General features: G+C 49.6%; 1 protein-coding gene across 3 annotated transcripts in view; it reads right to left on the minus strand.

The window, feature by feature from the left end:
* The window catches only part of RNF220 (ring finger protein 220), a 355,867-nt gene that overhangs the window by 24,926 nt on the left and 314,967 nt on the right, over window positions 1-15,974 (minus strand). For all 3 annotated transcript variants that reach the window (XM_063939465.1, XM_063939464.1, XM_063939463.1), the window contains 4 exons: window positions 9,908-10,004; window positions 9,608-9,694; window positions 8,358-8,413; window positions 8,105-8,183 (listed from right to left, as the gene is read on the minus strand). In XM_063939465.1, coding sequence (XP_063795535.1) covers window positions 8,105-8,183; window positions 8,358-8,413; window positions 9,608-9,694; window positions 9,908-10,004 — 319 coding nt within the window. The remainder of the gene's footprint in view (window positions 1-8,104; window positions 8,184-8,357; window positions 8,414-9,607; window positions 9,695-9,907; window positions 10,005-15,974) is intronic.

The raw sequence follows: 15,974 nt of genomic DNA on the forward strand, positions 1-15,974 counted from the left end.
AAGGTGGATTTTTCAGCTGTTGCCATGGCCACCAGGTCCGATGGACCGCCCCTTTATACGGCAATACTTCCATGTGCCGTCTGGAATCTGCATCACCTGACCACTGTCGTGTCTTCGTCTGGCAGATATGGACATCACATTTACTGTTGATGCCAGAATGCAAATATCCCTCTGCGCATCTCGCATATATAGAAATGCATCCTTAAAATGCTCTATAGTCAATAAAATCTTGTCCCTTTCAAGGGTATCAATATTTTCAGTCAGGAAATCCGACCAAGCCCCCTCAGCGCTGCACATCCAGGCTGAGGCGATTGCTGGTCGTAGTATAACACCAGTATGTGTGTATATACTTTTAGGATATTTTTCAGCTTCCTATCAGCTGGCTCCTTGAGGGCTGCCGTATCTGGAGACGGTAACGCCACCTGTTTTTATAAGCGTGTGAGCGCCTTATTCACCCTAAGGTGTGTTTCCCAACTCGTTTAATTTATCTGATTCAGGAAAAACTACAAGTAGTTTATTCACACCCTACATAATACCCTTATTTGTGGTACTTGTAGTATCAGAAATATGTAACACCTCCTTCATTGCCCTTAACATGAAACGTGTGGCCCTAAAGGAAAATACGTTTGTTTCTTCACCGTCGACACTGGAGTCAGTGTCCGTGTCTGTGTCGACCGACTGAGGTAAATGGGCGTTTTTACAAGCCCCTGACGGTGTCTGAGACGCCTGGACAGGTACTAATTTGTTTGCCGGCCGTCTCATGTCGTCAACCGACCTTGCAGCGTGTTGACATTATCACGTAATTCCTAAATAAGCCATTCATTCCAGTGTCGACTCCCTAGAGAGTGACATCACCAATACAGGCAATTTGCTCCGCCTCCTCACCAACATCGTCCTCCTACATGTCAACACACACGTACCGACACACAGCACACACACAGGGAATGCTCTGACAGAGGACAGGACCCCACTAGCCCTTTGGGGAGACAGAGGGAGAGTTTGCCAGCACACACCAAAAACGCTATAATCATACAGGGACAACCCCTTATACAAGTGTTTTCCCTTATAGCATTATTATATATGTAATCATATCGCCAAATAAGTGCCCCCCCTCTCTGTTTTAACCCTGTTTCTGTAGTGCAGTGCAGGGGAGAGCCTGGGAGCCTTCCTCACAGCAGAGCTGAGCAGGAAAATGGCGCCGTGTGCTGAGGAGAATAGGCCCCGCCCCCTTTTCGGCGGGCTCTTCTCCCGGAGTTTGTGAGATCTGGCAGGGGTTAAATACATCCATATAGCCTCAAGGGCTATATGTGATGTATTTTAGCCATAAAAAGGTATTATACATTGCTGCCCAGGGCGCCCCCCCCAGCGCCCTGCACCCTCAGTGACAGTTGGTGACTGTTGGTGAAGTGTGCTGACAACAATGGCGCACAGCTGCAGTGCTGTGCGCTACCTTATGAAGACTGAAAGTCTTCTGCCGCCTGTTTCTGGACCTCTTCAACTTCGGCATCTGCAAGGGGGGTCGGCGGCACGGCTCCGGGACCGGACTCCATGGCTGGGCCTGTGTTCGATCCCTCTGGAGCTAATGGTGTCCAGTAGCCTAAGAAGCAAATCCATCCTGCACGCAGGTGAGTTTACTTCTCTCCCCTAAGTCCCTCGTAGCAGTGAGCCTGTTGCCAGCAGGACTCACTGAAAATAAAAAACCTAACTTAAACTTTTATTCTAAGCAGCTCAGGAGAGCCACCTAGATTGCACCCTTCTCGTCGGGCACAAAAATCTAACTGAGGCTTGGAGGAGGGTCATAGGGGGAGGAGCCAGTGCACACCACCTGATCCTAAAGCTTTTATTATTGTGCCCTGTCTCCTGCGGAGCCGCTATATCCCCATGGTCCTGACGGAGTCCCCAGCATCCACTAGGACGTCAGAGAAACTACCTTTGCCACCTTCTGACGCTTGAATTTATCAGGCTTTTTTGATGCTGTGGTTGGATCAGCTTCATCATCAATCTGGAGAACTATTTTGATAGCTTCCACTAATTCAGGGACACCAACCTGAGGTACACGGTCCCCATCAGAGTCCGCTGAGTCAGAATCAGTCGGATCAGTATAGGCCCCATGTTCATCAGAAGAAGTATCTGAAACATGAGTGGATTGAGAGGAGGAAATCATACACTTAGAGGATCCCTTAGCCCCAGAGGGCTGAGATGTAGACTTCTGTTTAACCAAGGATTTATTCAAAACCGATATCTGGTTAGATAGTGTGTCCGCCCAAGGCGGGTTAGCTACAGGGACAATTTGTGGCTGCAATGGCACAGGCAGTCCCACAGGGGGCGTAAGACGTGTTACCAAAGTATTTAACATACAAGAAAAGGCGGCCCACGGTGGCTCTTGGTTGGCCACAGGTGGAATGGAAGATGTAAGAGACCCAGTACCCACATCCGCAGCAGCGGGATCCCCTCTCGGTAAATCTGTGGAAGCAGCACTGCCTGATGCAGGAGCGTCCACGGAATTCCCACCCTGTGTGGCAGACATTATGAGGAATGTAGCCGTGGGGCACACAGTACAATATAGCCAAACAATAGTAATACCGCAATCCCCTGATTTCTGTGCTAATAAAAGCAGGACACAAACAGAGAAATTAATTGGTATGGGGTGACTGAAAATACACAGAAAAAATACAGAGATGTATAGACTGTGTAGCACTATATATGTATATTTAACAGTGATCGCAAAATACGCGCGCGCTACGGGCAGAGGGACTCGGATTTTAAAAGTGAGCGGGTCCCGCAGGACGCGCTGTTTTTCGCTGACCGTCGCCTCACAGCCAATAGAAATCCCCAAGCCCTGCCTCACCAGCCAATAGCCGCCGGCAGCGTCTCCCAATGCAAGCGCCACCTCAGACGTCTGTCCCTCCTCCCTACCCTGCCTTCAACCCATTGAATGTGCAGCTGGCAACCGGGCGGGGACATCACGATGACGGGTATGGAAGATGCAGGAGGGAGCCGAGGAGAAGGAGAGGAGCGCCTTCACCACGGGCAGCCCGGTGGGTCTGCTGCAGAGAACATGAGCTGGGGCCAGCGGAACATCTCAGTGCGGTCGAGGACACCACAACCGCAAAGTATCAAGAGGTCAGAGCGCTGCGGGCGGGCTCAAGAAGAGAGCGCGGGGCCTGGGATCAACGAGACAATCTGATGGTTCATAGACATGCGGGTGGTTACTGGCGAGTGATCAATCTAGTTTCACATACATGCGGGTGGCTGTCACGAGTGATAAATAATGCGACCTGGGGGAATGGTGTTAAATCTTTCGTTTCACGAACGTGTGGGCGGGCCTTTCCTATATGTATTTAATGGCCAATACCTGCACATTATACCTGTGAGGGTGCAGGCGGGAAACTAGGTGCACTTCCTGTTACTCTGCATCTTATTCCCCCAGCGTCCATTCCACTCCCAACTACTAATGCACACATCCTGCCCCCTGCTACCACTACTGCACCCATCCTGCACCTATCTTACCCCCTGCTACCTATCCTGCACCTATCTTACCCCCTGCTACCACTACTGCACCTATCCTACCACTACTGCACCCATCCTGCACCTATCTTACCCCCTGCTACCACTACTGCACCTATCTTACCCCCTGCTACCACTACTGCACCTATCCTACCACTACTGCACCTATCTTACCCCCTGCTACCACTACTGCACCTATCCTACCACTACTGCACCCATCCTGCCCGCTGCTACCACCACTAATGCACCCATCCTGCCCCCTACCACTGCTGCACCTATCTTACCCCCTGCTACCACTACTGCACCCATCCTGCCCGCTGCTACCACCACTACTGCACCCATCCTGCCCCCTACCACTGCTGCACCTATCTTACCCCCTGCTACCACTACTGCACCCATCCTGCCCCCTGCTACCACCACTACTGCACCCATCCTGCCCCCTACCACTGCTGCACCTATCTTACCCCCTGCTACCACTACTGCACCTATCCTACCACTGCTGCACCCATCCTGCCCGCTGCTACCACCACTACTGCACCCATCCTGCCCCCTACCACTACTGCACCCATCCTGCACCTATCTTACCCCCTGCTACCACTACTGCACCTATCCTTCCCCCTGCTACCACTACTGCACCCATCCTGCCCCCTGCTACCACCACTACTGCACCCATCCTGCCCCCTGTTACCACCACTACTGCACCTATCTTACCCCCTGGTACCACTACTGCACCTATCCTGCCCCCTGCTACCACTACTGCACCCATCCTGCCCGCTACAACTACTGCACCCATCCTGCCCCCTACAACTACTGCACCCATCCTGCCCCCTGTTACCACCACTACTGCACCTATCTTACCCCCTGGTACCACTACTGCACCCATCCTGCCCCCTACCACTGCTGCACCTATCTTAACCCCTGCTACCACTACTGCACCTATCCTACCACTGCTGCACCCATCCTGCCCGCTGCTACCACCACTACTGCACCCATCCTGCCCCCTACCACTACTGCACCCATCCTGCACCTATCTTACCCCCTGCTACCACTACTGCACCTATCCTTCCCCCTGCTACCACTACTGCACCCATCCTGCCCCCTGCTACCACCACTACTGCACCCATCCTGCCCCCTGTTACCACCACTACTGCACCTATCTTACCCCCTGGTACCACTACTGCACCTATCCTGCCCCCTGCTACCACTACTGCACCCATCCTGCCCCCTACCACTGCTGCACCTATCTTACCCCCTGCTACCACTACTGCACCTATCCTGCCCCCTACCACTACTGCACCTATCTTATACCCTGCTACCACTACTGCACCCATCCTGCCCCCTGCTACCACCACTACTGCACCTATCCTGCCCCCTACAACTACTGCACCCATCCTGCCCCCTGTTACCACCACTACTGCACCTATCTTACCCCCTGCTACCACTACTGTACCTATCCTACCCCCTACCGCTACTGCACCCATCCTGCTACCACCACTACTGCACCTATCCTGCCCCCTACCACTACTGCACCCATCCTGCCCCGTTACCACCACTACTGCACCTATCTTACCCCCTGCTACCACTACTGCACCTATCCTACCCCCTACCACTACTGCACCTATCCTGCTACCACCACTACTGCACCTAACCTACCCCCTACCACTACTGCACCTAATCTACCCCTACCACTACTGCACCCATCCTGCTACCACCACTACTGCACCTATCTTACCCCGTGCTACCACTACTGCACCCATGCTGCTACCACTACTGCACCTATCCTACCCCCTGCTACCACTACTGCACCTATCCTACCCCCTACCACTACTGTACCCATCCTACCCCCTACCACTACTGTACCCATCCTGCCCCCCTGCTACCACTACTGCACCTATCCTGCCCCCTACCACTACTGCACCCATCCTGCCCCCTGCTACCACCACTACTGCACCTATCCTGCCCCCTACCACTACTGCACCCATCCTGCCCCGTTACCACCACTACTGCACCTATCTTACCCCCTGCTACCACTACTGCACCTATCCTACCCCCTGCTACCACTACTGCACCTATCTTACCCCCTGCTACCACTACTGCACCTATCCTACCCCCTACCACTACTGCACCTATCCTGCTACCACCACTACTGCACCTAACCTACCCCCTACCACTACTGCACCTAATCTACCCCCTACCACTACTGCACCCATCCTGCTACCACCACTACTGCACCTATCTTACCCCCTGCTACCACTACTGCACCCATGCTGCTACCACTACTGCACCTATCCTACCCCCTGCTACCACTACTGCACCTATCCTACCCCCTACCACTACTGCACCCATCCTGCTACCACCACTACTGCACCTATCCTAACCCCTACCACTACTGCACCCATCCTGCTACCACCACTACTGCACCTATCCTACCCCCTGCTACCACGTCACCTATCCCTACCACTACTGCACCCACCCTGCTACCAGTACTGCACCTATCCTACCACCTTCCACCTCTACTGCACCCATTCTACCCCACATACCCACACAGTGCCCATTATAAACACCCCCATACCGCTCAGTATTCACACCCCCATAGTGACCATCATATGCACACCCCAATACCGCACAGTCTATTATACACCCCCCACAGCTCTCATATCACTCTATACCCACACAGTACTCATTATACACACTTACAATGCTCATAGCACCCTCTATACCCACACACACCTGCACAGTGGCCATCATACGCACAACCCATGCCCACACAGTGCTCATTATACACCCCCCCCCCCACCACCACCACACACACACACACACACAGCGCCTAGCATATGGGTACTCAATACCCACAGTGCCCAGGATACATCCCCCCATACACAGTGACCAGCATACATAAAATCCCATATCCACACACAGTGCTCAGCATAGACACAATTGCCACACCCACACAGTGCTCAGCATACACACAAACAATCCCCAAACCAAAGCAGTGCCCAGCATATGCACCCACCCCATACTCAGACAGTGCCCAGCATACGCACACACCTCGTGTTATAGCGGTAGGGCTTCAAGAAGGACACGGAGAAGCTGATCTTAAAAGTTGACGGGGAGCAGGAAGCACCGAATCCTGGGTACTGATGCCTCCCTACCCCTAACACTGCCTACAGCACTACCTGCACCTAACCCCCTACTTGCCTCCCAATACTGCCATAACTGCTATCTACCATGTTGGGTGGTCTAATGCTATGTGGGGAGGCATGAGGGGAGCTCAAAAGCATACATTGCTATGGGACCCAGAAACTGTGAAGTAGGACCCCAATTTTTTAAAGTGAGGGGTCCCCGGGACCCACAATTTTTTCTGCTCGGCGCGATCACTGTATTTATATTTAAATAAATGTGGACCCTGACGCACTTATCCTCACAGGGTTCAGAATATAGTGATAGCAAGGGTGTGACACACTTGAAAAGGAGAGCACACACAGCAGCTATATGGCACACTCAGTCACAAACACAATGCAGGAATAATGTACACAACAATATTACTGCACTGGACAGGCAATTTACATACAATAGCAGATCTGTATATGCAGAGAGATATAACAATGCACAGCAGTACTGGATATATATCACAGAATAATTGTACCACCTATTCTGTCAGCAACACACTTATTTCTTAACTAAAACAGTCAAAAGACAGGTAGAATACTCAAGTGTCCTGTATAAGCAAAGCGCTGGAACAGGCAGCTATACAGAGGAGACAGCACCCAGCAATCCCATAGAGAGCAGCCCTTCAGCTAAAATGGCGCCAGGTCTCAGCAGGGAGTGAGGGGAAAGTGAAAGCAGCTCCAGGGCGGGAACATCTGCAGTAGATGGTGCCCGGAGCTAGGTGGGAGGGGCTACAGGCAGCGCTCTATCCCCACAGTGCTGAACTTCACCACCGGTACTTAGTGGAGCCTAAAATATATGCCTGTGCTCCGTTTACTGCCCTGGTGGAGAGTGGGGTCCCTGAGCAGTACAGTGTCCACGCCAGCCGCACGGTCCGTATCCCATGGGCCGCGCGCGAATCACGATTTGTACCCCCCCAGGAGGGCCCTCTTACCTCCTCCCCAAGTCCTGCATCCACACGAGCCTGGAGATGATGCAACGGTGGTGTGCCAAAATACCAGTGCGTCTCCGCTGTAAGTACCCGGGAACCAGGTCGCGGGAGTATACAGCACCGCAAAGGGGAGGTGATGGAGCCGCAGCACGGCATGTCTCCCAGACATAGAAGTGCTGCGGCTCAGTCAGCATAGTAAAAGCTTTCTTCATTTTTCAAAGTCTTCAGGGCTTCCTCAGGCAGCCCCCTCTGTTAGTGACCAGGCACCAACTTTAAAACTGAGCTCCTGTGCACGGAGGAGGGGCTATATAGAGGAGGCAATGCGCAGTGCATCCTGGGAACAGTCAAAGTTTTTAGCCTGTTGGTGCCTCGGATCAAGATCCAACTCTACACCCCGATGTTATTCCCTATGGAATACCAGTGTACCCTGCTGCAGAAACACATGTATATTCCTGCAGAGGGCAGCAATGGCACAAGGACATTCGTGGCACTACTCACTTTTCTATGTCACTATTCTTGCACGTTTTCTGTATAGCTTCCTGTTTACTGCTCTCTCCGTTACTCGTCGATGGCATTTCTGAAAGAAGATGGTAGAAGTCAGTATAATCGAGTTAACAGCAAGTTAAACACATTTCCTGATATAGTCTACATTCCCCCACCCCTTCCCCGCCCCATATGTACTTTACCAGCTTCCACACAAAATGCAACGCTCACTTGGTGGAATGTAGAACAATTGGCGTTTGGAACTCACCGTCACTGGCCCACTTGGAGAATTCCGTTGTTATCCTGGTGCTGGGCGTTCCACCACTGGAATTGAAAAGAGCAATTTACGGTCATTTATATTTTACTTGCTCAAAGCATTTATTTTATTGCTATTAATTGCAGTACTTAAGGATAGGTCTACTTTCTACCACACACTAGAACCGGAGTCAGTTACACAGTGGCCATTCCGTCATCCAGGACAGCACATTTGTATTTTCTGTATTTTGTTTTTTTGTTTTGCATAACATGAAATGCTTTTATTACATCCCCTACCCCCTCTCTCTCTAAGGAGGTAATTCTGAGTTGCTCGCAGCAGCAAATCTGTTAGCAGATGGGCAAAACCATGTGTACTGCAGGGGAGGTAGATATAACATGTGCAGAGAGAGTTAGATTTGGGTGTGGTGTGTTCAAACTGAAATCTAAATTGCAGTGTAAAAATAAAGCAGCCAGTATTTACCCTGCACAGAAACAAAATAACCCACCCAAATCTAACTCTTTCTGCACATGGTGTATCTGCCTCCCCTGCAGTGCACATGGTTTTGCCCATCTGCTAACAAATTTGCTGCTGTGATCAACTTTGAATTACCCTCTAAATTACCTGGAACACTCTCTGAATATTGTTAGGCCCGTCTCTGGGATCAGCCTGTGGATCCCCTTACATAGTAACATAGTATTTGAGGTAGAATAGAGGCAAATTGCCCATCGTGTTCAACCTGTTTTAAGTTGTGATGATTCTACATACTCGCTAAATAAAGTTTTAGGACTAGTTAGCTACTATAACTCATGTTACCCCCGGATTAACCACGCCTCTTTTCTAGTGTATACATATTCAGCCTAGTAAGTCTTTCCTTATAGTCCAGTCCTTCTAGGCCTTTAATCAATTTAGTAGCTCACCTTTGAACACTTTCAAGTTCACTGATATCTTTTTTATACAATGGTGCCCAAAACTGAACACAATATTCCAGGTGCGGACGTACCAATGCCTTATACAGAGGCATGATTACATCCGAGTACCTTGTCTCAATTCCCCGTTTTATGCACGCTAGCACCTTACTTACCTTCTTTACTGCGCCAGAACAGGTGCCAGAACGTTCCTCCTATTCAGTGACTGGTCTCCATGTAACATTGGGATTAAGTCACATGCCAGGGGGAGGTGTGGGCTTGTTTGCTTAATCTGCTAATCACAAAAGCTCTGTCCTTTAATATCTACTAACACTGGGCTACGTAAGAATGACTCACTTTAACACTGCTCCTCGGAGTGCCTCTCGCTCCCTGGCTTCCCCGGGCTCCTCTCCGGTACATGGGATAATATCGGCTTCAGTGTACCTAAGTAACACACCGCTAAGGAAAACATCTGATCCCATCCCAACACAACAGCAACGTCACTATATAAGAAAATGTATCTCTAGTGGGCAGCAGGTGCTGCCGGGACCACAGCTTCTATTTCCGCTCACTGTAGCTGGCGTTTTGGAGTGAGGACAGGGAGGAAGGAGTAGAGGAAGTGAGGTTCCCCGGAATAACAGCCCCATAAAAGGATACTGTGCTTTTCCATATTCAAGTGTGTCATCTCCATCCACATCCAGATCAGCGTCGCTGTCATGAGTTTCTTTGCTGCTACACATTATAAAACCAGATCCTACGGAACAAATAAAAAAAAAAAGCAGACATTAAGAACATTTGCCACTAATTTCTGGTTGTTTTCATTAACCCTCTCAGGACCTAGATCGCCGCAGATGGCGCTTACAATTAAAAGCCTACGCGAAAAAAAGTGAGACAAGAACAGGTAAGGAGGGTAGAGAATACGTCTTGGAAGCTGATCCAAGCACATTATTGGTCCCAAGGAGGAGAATTGATAGCTGGTGTGTGAGGGCAATTCTAGGTTTTCAGTCATAGGCCCCTTAACCCAACTATTATCTCCCCCCTATATTATCGCATAGGGGGGGGAGGGGTCATTCCGAGTTGATCGCTAGCTGAATTTGTTCTGCGTATGCGGCGCAATGCGCACGCACGACGTACGGGCACAACGAACAATGTAGTTTCACACAGGGTCTAGCGATGCATTTCAGTCGCACTGGTTGCCGCAGAGTGATTGACATGAAGTGGCCGTTTCTGGGTGGCAACTGACCGTTTTCAGGGAGTGTTCGGAAAACACAGGCGTGCCAGGGAAAACGCAGGCGTGGCTGGGCGGGTGTGTGACGTCAAATCCAGAACTGAATAGTCTGAAGTGATCGCAAGCGACGAGTAGGTTTTTTTTTTTTTTAAATAAAGTATTTTTATTTCGAAGGAGAGTAGTTTGCATACAGACATTGCATAACAGGAACACATTAAACACGTAATGACATGTCCTCATCGGGGAACAGCATTCACTTTCGACTTATTTTCAAACTATGTCATTTGCTCATAGGCGCATAGGAATGTACAGTTATATATACCATTATTTTGCATTATCCGTACACTCTAGTATTCATGAAATCACATTATACTTTGTTTTGTTTCCCCCCCCCCCCCCCCCTCAAATATAACTCTTACGGACAATCCGTCCGAGTAAAACCCTTTAAAAGAGAAGAAAACAATCAGAAACCAAACACAGAGAACCCCAGAAATAAAAAAAATTAAAAAAACAAAGAGACAAAAAACATTATGGGGAAGAGGACGCATTGGGGGATACTAGCACTCTAAATCCTACCCTGTCCAGATGGGCACAGAGCCACTCTCTCATTCACAACCCATTGGGTGAGAGGGAAGCCTATGGCCCTAGAAGATCATAACTTGGCAAATCCAGGACCTGTTAGCCGAGTAGGTTTTGAGCTACTCTGAAACTACACAAAAATTATTTGTAGCCGCTCTACGATACAACCGTTCGCACTTCTGCTAAGCTAAAATACACTCCCAGTGGGCGGCGGCCTAGCGTTTGCACAGCTGGTAAAACTAGCTAGCGAGAGAGCAACTCGGAATGACCCCCTTAGTAATGTAGTCCATGCCAGCTAAGAGTGGAGGTCGCCCATCCATGGTGTATTTGGAAGTCTTTGTGCAGGGGTTAACAACCACGGTCCTCAAGGCACACTAACAGTCCAGGTTTTAAGGTTAGCCATACTTGAGCACACCTGACCTAATTAGTACCTCAGTTATTTTGATTTAACCATCTGTTCTCAAGCATATATATCACTAAAACCTAAACTGTTAGGGGGGTATCCAATTATCAGAGAAGAAACATTGGACGCGCAATTTTTCCAGATGTTTCACCTGTATTATTATTAAAAAAAAATTTTTTCTTTTTTACAGGCTATCCAAATTTGGTCCTGTTAAAAAAACCAAAAACATTCTCTCACAAAGACACACAGGTTCAGTGAAACCTGTGTGTTTTCAGTAGAAACAGCACCGTTTTCTAAAAACGAGGTCGTTTTTCGGGAATTTGGTTTCGCCTGCCTGAGGCAGATGAAACAAAATCCCAGATAAACCGTGTCTCGCGCCGGTTTATTGGGGCCAATAGGATAGCCCCTGCACGTAAATTAGCCGCAGTAAGTAACCATGGCTAATTGGATACCTTCCTTAGAGTACCTTGAGGGCCAAGGTTGGGACAGGGAGGTAGGCGACTATCTAGGATCAATAAGGAGATCACCCGTTCCGCAAATACCCAGACTTGGAAGCGCTTCAAATGGTTAACCAGGAGAAGGTTTTTTCTATCATTACAAAAAAAAAGATAAGGTCAATCCTAACATGGCCCCAAAATGAGACAGAAAAACTTGTAGCAGTTAGAACGGGAAAGGCTTTATGTAGCGTCCAAAATAACGTGGCCTGGAAGGAGTTCCAAAGGCTTGTTCTTTATGTATCCCTGGCATGGAAGCATGGGAAGTGTGCCGCTAGATAAACTGGTGCAGACAGAGGTGGCCTCCAACCATGCGCCTCCCCCCATTTCTATGGGACAGGAGGCAGTCTCTAGTCTTCCTTCGCTACAGCCTCTTCATCAGCTAATGCGCCAAAGTATGTTACATAACCATGCGCCTGAAAACGTAAGTCAAACCAGCTCACCGTGCTAGCAACACAAAGATCTGAGAGAAACCAGCTTCCCTTCCCCATACGCACGGAGCTTTAGATAAAATACCAACATGACACCAAATACGCTGGATGGACCGTTTGTTGCAAGAGACTTGGCCAATAACGTGTGATGTTTATTGGTACTAAAGTTGCTTATTCCAGGGATGGGCCGTGTTATCTGTGGCAGAGAGAACTGTTTTGTGTCCGCCTTGCGGCAGAGATGTTTGTGGCAGAATAAGGGGGACTATAATGTTATATATGGATCTGGCTTGCTACAATTCCAATTTAATCAGTAAGTCCCTGATCACTGCTTTGTGGACAGCAGAAGTCATCTTTTAATAGACAGCATTGAGCTTCCTCAACCTCCGTCCTTCGCTTTGTCCCAGAACTAACCAGGCAAATGGTCAGTTTAAGAAACGGACTATTTAACCAGGCAATCATGTCTCATTCTGTGCCTTATGCCTCAGGGATGTCACTAGCTCCTAGTGAACGGATAGGCTGAATAAGGGTACAGCACACAATACAGTTGCTTCCACTTTGGGTGCCCTGTAAGTAAAGGAAACAGCAGCAGCTCCTGGGTACCGCTCTTCACCCCATGGCTGAATTTACAAGATGATCGCAGCAGCGGTTAATGAGCTCAGGAAATCATGCCCAGGCCCCAGGTGCTGTCCGACAACTGTTCCCAGAAGCCGAGGTGAAGAAGTCTATGTGCCGCGGATCTTGCCAGGGTTACACATTTGGTGACAGTTTTAAACAGTATCCCTGTGGAGGATGACCCCCGGTTTCCTGCTGTCGTCTCTGTGCGAGCGCCAATGAAAACGTCGAGCAGCTGTTCAAATATTTGACGTCTGAACGCGTTCGGCTCTAGATCAGCGGCCAATTCTAGCTGGTATTTCTCTGCAGTTATGATGAAGACCGGATTCTGGGGCCTGTGTGTTACACATGGCGGCTCTGTCCTGACACTGCACAGCACATCGCCCACCCTGTCATCTCCACTTCCACATTTCTAGGAAGTCTCAGGAGATGGAAACAGCCCGACCTTCTCACCAATTAACCTTGTTACATGAGAAATACATGTGTATAGGATGATCAGCGCTGTGACCTGCACAGAGAAATCTAAAAGGTCACACTTTCCAGATTCCTCTCTGCTACACAAGTTACGCTGCTTACCCAGGTATAATTGGGTTACAGACATATTACGGCCACTAAGTAGAGAACCACACTTCATACAACCAATATGACACCAGGAATGGTCACTGAGAGGCAGGGCAATTATAATGCATCAATTAATAAAACATAGTGCGCCAGAACACTAGATGTAGAATGTGACATTTAAAGCCTTTGTTGTACGGTGTACATGCTGTATTGTTAGTGCTTTGCACTATACCATAGGGATATACCCATCGTCTACACAGCAGGGACCGCATTTGGGTGTAGTATGGTATGCCGGAGGCCAGGCTCCCGGCGGCCAGCATACTGGCACCGGAATCCCAACTGCCGGCATACCGACAGCTGGGCGAGCGCAAATGAGCCCCTTGCGGGCTCGCCACGCTATCTATTCTCCATCCAGGGGGGTCGTGGACCCCCAAGAGGGAGAAAAGGCGTCGGAATGCCGGGTGTCGGGATTCCAGCGCCGGTATACTGTGCGCCGGGATCCCGACAGCCGGCAAACTGAAGACCACACCCACATTTTACTGATGAATACAATATTCACAGCGCTGCCTAACAATTCACAGAGGCTCCAATCACGATCCAAAGTTCCTGCCTTGGTAGCGGTCTCATCCATAGGCAGGCGTCTGATGCAGCGGACATCTTGTCTATACGCAGGTGTCAGATTGCGTTGCCCATCTCGTCCGTGCAAAGTGTTACAAATCGAACCAGTGTTTGTACCCAATGCTGCTGCTTTCTAGCAGTTCATCACTCACCTGTCCCTGCATTCCAGGTATCCTCTGCACTGGAGCCAGTGCCGTCGGGACATGGCACCGCCATACTGTGTCCAGTCAGGTGATCGCAAATAAGCCAGTCCAGAACCATCCCTTCTTCTTTGCTTACAATATTGGCCTCACCGTTTCCTGCTAGATACTGTGTATTTCTTCAGCAGGTTAGCAGGTTCCTGTGAGTTACTAATCAGCATCAGCTGTGATATCTGCTGTATAAGTTACTTTCTGCTGCAGCCAGCCTTGTTTTCTAGAATTCCAGTGTGTTAACTCTTGATCAGCAAGCACCTAGCAGTCTGCTGTTTCCAGTGTACTGCTTGCTCTCCCAGTTAGCATCCAGCTACAGCAATGGCAGTCTCACCCATACGCAGAGATTGGGTATATTGGCAGTCTCACCCATATGAAGCCGGCAGGTGCATTGGCCATCTTGTCAACGCGCAGGTGGTTAGGGGTGTGCCGTATCTTCCCTATGCAGGTGTTGGGTACAGTGTCTGTCACGTCTATATGTTGGCGTTGGGCGTACTGTCCATCTCCTCTTTGTGTAGGCTTCTGTTGTGGTGTCATCTGAAACACTGGCTGGATGTGGAGAGAAGGCACTGGAGGGATAGCTGCCATTTGGGATCCGGTCTGAAGATCGACACTGTCTAGGTCGACTATGTTTAGGTCGACCACTATAGGTCGACAGTCACTAGGTCGACAGGGTTGGGAGGTCGACAGGTCAAAAGGTCGACATGAGTTTTTCAAAACAATTTTCTTTTTTTTGAACTTTTTCATACTTTATCCACGTGGACTACGATTGGAACGGTAATCTGGGCCGAGCGAAGCGAGGCACTTTGCCCGAAGCATGGCGAGCGAAGCGAGCCATGCGAGGGGACATGGTGCACTAATTGGGGTTCCCGGTCACACTACGAAGAAAACGACACCCAAAAAAAAAAACCTCATGTCATCCTTTAGACCCGTCGACCTAACACGTCGACCTAGAAACCCTGTTGACCTAGTGACTGTCGACCTAAACATTGTCGACCTAGACACTGTCAATCTAATGATCCACACCCCTGCCAATTACAGGTCTCAACCCACCAGAAGAACTGTCCAACTGACAGCCCGCGGAAACCTCCCAAGCCTCTAATGCCTACTGCTGGGACAGGTCCGTTCCCAAAGCTGGGGGAGGAGCCACAAGGTGTCCTCCTCTGCTGTTCTGCATGAGACTGAGCACAGACAGAAGAGAATAAAACAGCGTGACCGTCATCCAGTACAAGGTATGGAGATGTTTTCTGCGTCTTATCTGTGTTATACATCAATAGATACAAACTTGCCTGATGGCCGCGTCACAGCACATGAAAACAAAGTCAGACCTAATAAAGTACTGACAATTAATGCCCATTTTCTAAATGGCAAAATGGCCTAGCAAACGCTTCCCCATAACACCGTCTACATAGCTTCGGTTCAAGGAGAGGACGTCTGAATATTGTTCAATGCAAGTGGAATCGCTGTAACAGATCACACCGAGTTTTACACTGTGGACCCGATTCAGAACCTGAAGGATCTGTGGCAGCAGGCACAAAGTACAGATGGCCGGTGCTTTACACATGCGCCTGAACTGTACTGCGCATGTGCGTCGTCGGAAGCACCGT

Source organism: Pseudophryne corroboree, chromosome 9, assembly GCF_028390025.1.
Source record: "Pseudophryne corroboree isolate aPseCor3 chromosome 9, aPseCor3.hap2, whole genome shotgun sequence".
NCBI lineage: Eukaryota > Metazoa > Chordata > Amphibia > Anura > Myobatrachidae > Pseudophryne > Pseudophryne corroboree.